General features: G+C 34.5%; 1 protein-coding gene across 1 annotated transcript; it reads right to left on the minus strand.

The window, feature by feature from the left end:
• Positions 1-1,475: 1,475 nt before the first annotated feature.
• LOC125212352 (putative cation transporter HKT1;4) lies at positions 1,476-4,671 on the minus strand. Its single transcript, XM_048112491.2, has 3 exons — positions 3,534-4,671; positions 2,647-2,874; positions 1,476-1,898 (listed from the first exon to the last, which is right to left on the minus strand). The coding sequence occupies exons 1-3, from the start codon at positions 4,616-4,618 to the stop codon at positions 1,700-1,702; spliced, it is 1,512 nt and encodes a 503-aa protein (XP_047968448.2). The 5' UTR covers positions 4,619-4,671; the 3' UTR covers positions 1,476-1,699.
• Between the last annotated feature and the right edge of the window lie 1,620 nt (positions 4,672-6,291).

Below are 6,291 nucleotides of genomic sequence, written 5' to 3' on the forward strand. Positions count from 1 at the left end.
TTTGCTCGGCGGTGAGATAAATTTCCGACGGCCAACAGGCTCGGCGGACGATGGCGGAGTTTCTGTGCGCGGGAGTCGCTCCCGTTGGGCAGATTACTCGGCGGCTGATAGATACTCTAGCGTCCAATTAGGATTGGCGGAGGGAATCCAAAATTAGGATTGGAAAACACACGATATCTTTGGTGGGGAAAATCATTATATCGTGGGGAAAATATTTCATTAATTGATTGAATAATATGATAACAATCTCTCCTATTTATAATAGTCTAATACTACTACCCTAACTTATTGAAAAAGAAACAAATATCTAAACAAATATGGAAAAAATACTGTAAATCAAAATATAACTAAATAATTGGGAGATAGGATCGTATCAGTTTTTCACTCTACCTTATTATGGCTCCACTTCCTAAACTGAACACATAATCAGAAATAGATTTTCTGGAATCTCTATTGGTATCTAGGTCGATGAACACATCTATATATGGCTAATCTGTCGGCTAACCATGATGCAAAAAGACATTCGTGACAACCTTTTTAATGATGATAATCATCAATAAATTTTGCTGATGGGCTAGGTTGATATTTTATTGACCAGGATTTTTATTGAAACAACATATCCACGAGTAAATCGCGCTAAACTTTAATTATTGAAACATTTATTTTGGTTTAATGATGGAAATTCCGTCTATAATCAATGGTTCTTTTATATTAAGACATTACTAAAAGTCAAATTAATAATGTGGTATTTTTCCTATTCATAGATAAGATTGTGAATGAGTTGGCTCGAGTAGAGTATTATCCATCTCAAAGCTTGACTCATTTAAATATTCGGGTGTTCGAGCTTGTTTCAAGCTTTGTCTTATTGATCGAACTAGGTTCATTGCCTATTAATCAAGTTTGAGCTTGCTTCGACCTCAGGTTGTTTACTATTGAACAAGTTGCGGATGAATTTTTTGCCAAGACTCGAACAGCTCGATTGCAATTTACGAGTACCTTTATTTGATGAGTGTTTGCATGCTAAGCGTTTAGGGCTCTAACATAGAAACTCGAAATGATTGTCGTGTAGGATCCCAAATTCGTAAACCTCTTTCTCGCTTTAATCTTTAAATGTTGAACATTATATTTGCTTTGTCTATTTCATTAGCTCATGTGATGAACATTAATGTTTGGGTTAAAGTGAAATAATATATAGTGCGCTTATTTGTCCAACAATTAATCAATTTTATTGATCACTAGCATTTGATTGAGATGGATTTGGTGCGTGTGGGCTGGAGTCCATATCCACTTTTCCAATGCCAGCAAATTAAATTAGGGTAGTCCAATTACAAAATAATTAGTAATAAAAAAAAGTTGTAACAAAAGTTTGAAAGTGAGAGCTTAGTAGTTTCTAATATAATTACCAGTTTATTTATTATTTTAAAATTAAAATAGTTTGTGAAGAAAAAAAAAAAAGAGTAATTGCACATTACAAAAGACCATAACATAGTATTTTCTAAATAAACCCCAAAACTAGGAAAACTATATTACATAAAAACTATTCAATCTACAATACAATAGTGTAATATGCATACTAGTCAAGATTATTGGCGGAGCCAAGAGTGGCTATTATCTGATATTTTATACACCGAGCTCATTTTTTTTAATATATATGAAACTCAAATTATAGACTTGAATAAATTTCTGCATCTGTCACCGGTTATAACAGCATCCATGCTCGCCCTCCGTTCATGTTGAATTGTTTCAGTCTACCGAAAAACATTACTATTATGAGGATAATTTTACCTTCATCACTCCATTTTCCGGAAAATCCATACCATTTGTTGACACATTTTGGATCTGCTCTTAGCTGACGATCGCAGCTATAACCAGTTGTGAATCCAACGTTGCCGTAGGCACTGCAATTTGTGGTCATAAACAAATTAGAAATGGAGTAATATTTATGACAACTTTTAGTTATAGGATTGGTCAAATGTAGACTAGATAGTTAATGAAATATTGACTTTTTTGTTTGAAAAGAGAGAACAATAAAAACGGGTCATTTATTATCATTGTGAAAAAGTAAAAAAAAAAAAAAAAAGGTCTACTCATCATAAATAAATGTCGCATATAATTTCTGACCCATTATATATTAATTTTACAATTGTATTTTATAGTTTTCCCCTAAGCCTTGAAATTAGATATATAAAAAAATATACTACTAGTATAATCCCATCACGGAATAAATTTTAAAAGATGGAACTTTTTTTAGACAAGTCGAAGATTCTTAAATTTTAATTAATGTGGTTTAAAGAATCTTGTGAGATGGGAATAGAATTTTATCTTCGTCTTTAATTGATTTCCAGTTTCAAGAATATATCTGACCAGAAACTTTTTTAGTAACTTGTGTTTTTCAATCAAATATCATGTTTTTGGATCTTTTCAGAAAATAACTACTCCTATGACAATATTATAAAGAAAATCTAAAATGGAAGGTGGAGATGCAAAGCTATTTAAAATTCTTATTTCTTAGGTTTTTATATAATTAAATAAAATAGATGTGCATGCGCCACATGATAATAAAATGACGCAGGCCATTCTGTTGTGTGTAAATTCAGATAATATACAGGAAATAAAAAATAAATAAATTAGCATTAATTTGTTTACCTTATGACTTCTAATGTGATATTGAGCACGCTGAAATTGAGAGGATCCTCTTTAAGGCTTTTCCTTTCAGTGATGCAAATCAGAATAATAAATATTGCAAGATAAGATAACTGTGAAAATATGAAATTTTCGACAATTGTATTTCTCCTTTTCTCTTTTCCTTCACATTTTGACATGATTTGTTCATCCTTCTCAATAGGTAGAAATAAAGTATATGGCGGAAGGTACCTGTAATATTTTATCAATGTTATCAATATAAAACATTGGTGATTATAATGTCTACTTCTTATGACATCATAATATTTATTTGGTTCAAAATACACTACATTTTAAACGGTTAAAATTGAAACTCATCTCAATAAAGCAAAAAAACTTACTACTCTAAATGAACGGAGTTTAATTTCAGTGGTTGACCCGGAATGAAAAACTAAGACTATTTTTTAGTAAACGTATGTAAATACTCCAGTTGGTTTATCAGTTTATGTTTAACCAAACACTAACAATAGTTAATATTTGTGGCAGACAATGATAACAATGCTGATTTGTATTTTATTGAGCACAAACTTAACATATGGTAACAGTAACAATATGACATAGAGAATATCCACTTATTTTTCTTGTTACCACTTACCATGGGGAACAAGATAAGATAAAGAATAACCTCACTACTTAAAATGTGCTCATCATAATAGTGAGGACTAGCTGTGAGAATTTGGAATCGTAATCATGTGGAAGTTTCTATTTTCGATCATGCAGCAATTATGTACATATAATAAAACTAAAATTTGCCATATGAACAATCATAGGAAAGCTCTGTATTAGCATAATTTGCCATATGTTGTGTTTATGAATAAATATATAGAAAAAAGAGGGAGAGGGAGACTAACATGAGGAGCACGAAAAACACGAGTATGGCCGGGGCGATCGTGGAGAGATCGACGATAGTCTCACCGGCATGCCTAGCGTTAACGATTTGGAAAACGATGCCCACCACTTTTTGATACGTATTGAGGCCATCTAAGCCGGCATTGTTCCACTCCATGGAGGAGAAAAATACAAAACCGATCAAAAGAAATCCGAGCACCGTAGCTACAAGTAGCAAACACTGCAGCCCGGGGAGCAGGTGCATATATCCTATTTCCATGCCACTACTTTTTAGTAGATATTTTGCCATATTATTTCTTCGACCTATCCACAATACACCCCTCAGGGCTGCAGGGAACAACGTGTTCCCCAACAGCAACTGAGGGATGAGAATCAAAAGTAGCCCGGAATACTCCTTGAAAACCACCATATTCTCATTCGTTGGCACAAATCCACAGCTAGCAAAACTAGACATCACTGTGAAAACAACAAAGGTCAATCTCTTGATCCCCTTGTTTCGGACCACATTCTTTGCACCCGAAACAAGGCCTAGATACATCAGAACAGACGCGATCCCAATAATCTGCACCACAGCAACATATCCCAACACAACCCAACCCAGAAATCGAATAGAACCATACTTGAGAGACTCATCATCAAAATCTTGATGAGATAGGGTCCCTGTCTCATCGGGCACTTTGACAACACTTACATGAGGCTCGTCTCTGCCCTCAACACGGAGTTTCCTAGTCACCTTGAAAGCGTTCAAGTGGACTCTGAGCATGGAGACGAAGATCTCGCCCCCAAGAAACATCAGAAACGTCATGACAACGAGCTGCGCGTTGGAGAAAGCCTCCATTTCCACAGATGACATGCTCGAGACAGTGGCGGCCGAGACAGAGGTGTAGAACAGGTCGATGTTTCGAGGCGTGAAGGCATCGGTTCTTGGCTTCAGAGCCTTGAGAAATCCGAAACCAACGCAGGAGAGTGAGAGAAAGTAGATAATATATGCAGAAAAGGCGTTGATTTTGAAGAGAATGATGCGGTGGCAACAAGACAAGAACAAGTGTATCATTTTTGAAAAATTTCTGTAACAAGAAAAGTCCATCACACTCTTACACTCGCCCAGTTTTGTGGGATTTTTTGTGCTGATAAATATGCAGTGGGGATTTATATATATATATAGGGAGAAAAGTCGTCACGGGAAAATTGACGCATCTAGGCATCAACTTTGTACCCAGTGACCCAATTCATAAAATGGAACTAAAAGAAAAACATTTAACTTTTCTAAAGTTGAGGGAGGGACAGTCTCTGTAACAGAATGACATGGTAATATTAATTAATTTGCTTTTGTTTTTTAATAATTATGAACAAAACTCCAAACAAGGTATTATCGGGATTTATAATGATACATTATGGTAGCTTAGCCTTAGATACGATTTATGTGTCTGAAAAGCATTATTCCATTTGAAAAGCATTATTTCATTATCATACATGAATCAAATCTAACGAGTTAAAAATGAAAAATGTCCACAACGACGGATCCAGAAATTAATCTGCGTGAGTATTTGAAAGTTAAATAATATAGATATTTAAATAAAGTATTTTTTTTTTCACAAAAATATAGGATAATTTATAGTATAACACCATCATTTAGTAAGTACTACCTACCATAGTCAGTCATAAAAATATCCCTTTGTATTGCGTACAATATAAAAAAGTAAAAATTAAAATCTCGTACTACTAGCTAGTAAATCAAAAATTCAGTAATATCACGTTGTTCATCTCCTGAAAATTGAAAACAATATACTATTGTTGTATAACTAAAAATACAGAATTTTACAAAACTCCTATTTTACTTCCAAGTTCAATTATGAAACATATTTTCAATCAAATTATCAAAATATTTATACGCCAAAACATTAATTATATATTAGAATAAATCAAATACTATCTTCACTTCCATTCCTTAAATCCAGAAAACAATTTTTTGAAGATATTCTCAAACATAAAAAGAAAATCACAGCCTTTAGGCCTACTTTAAGTCTGGGCTAAGTCTCATTTTTAATGAAATGGAATTTATTATACTACTACTATAAGTCTGGGCCATTTGGGCTATTTTAAAGAAAAAGAAACTCAAGGACTAAAATTTGAAGCCCAATTAAATTAAAAACAAGTAGGGTAATAACCGCGGCTAGGTTTGGGGCAGAGGAATGATGTTGTGGGGTCGGTGGCCATGGCAAGGCATTACCTAGAGGTTCTTCGGCGTCCGGGTCGGCCGACCCCACCTAGTTCTACCACTGTCGAAATTTTATGACTATATATATGTAATTTATGCATTAAATGACAATGTTCGATATAAAAGAGAAATTTTTTTCAAGGAATACCAAAGTGGCAATTCGATACACTCGGATTTTGCACTATTTTAAAGCTATTATTTAGTCCGTTTTGAATGTTAAAGGTGCATTACATATCCATTAATTGCATATTTTATCTATTTTGGTATTTTTTTTACGTGTTTTGTGAGAAATTTGCATTTTAGAGCCTAAAATAAAAGTCAAAAGTCGAAGTTGGAAATCTGGAGCTTTAGAACCGTCCAGCGGTGCTGCAACCCAGCCAGCGACCGCTGGCCGCCACCGACCTCTGAGCCAGTAGCGGTCCGCTCAGGGAAAGTTGTGTTGAAAAGAATAACACGCCCAGCGACCGCTGGGGTGTGCGAAGCGACCGCTCCAAGTGATCCAGAAGCTATGGGATGATTGCCAGCGACCGCTGAAACAAAGT

The sequence above is a fragment of the Salvia hispanica genome, chromosome 3, assembly GCF_029641045.1.
Source record: "Salvia hispanica isolate PSC_SH4W2 chromosome 3, Shi_PSC_v1, whole genome shotgun sequence".
NCBI lineage: Eukaryota > Viridiplantae > Streptophyta > Magnoliopsida > Lamiales > Lamiaceae > Salvia > Salvia hispanica.

Coding starts and splice junctions, on each gene's coding strand:
- LOC125212352 (XM_048112491.2), bottom strand. CDS start 4,618: ATGGACTTTTCTTGTTACAGAAATTTTTCAAAAATGATACACTTGTTC. Junction 2,875..3,533: donor GTGTTTTTCGTGCTCCTCAT/GTTAGTCTCCCT, acceptor AAAATATTACAG/GTACCTTCCGCCATATACTT. Junction 1,899..2,646: donor ATCACATTAGAAGTCATAAG/GTAAACAAATTA, acceptor CACAAATTGCAG/TGCCTACGGCAACGTTGGAT.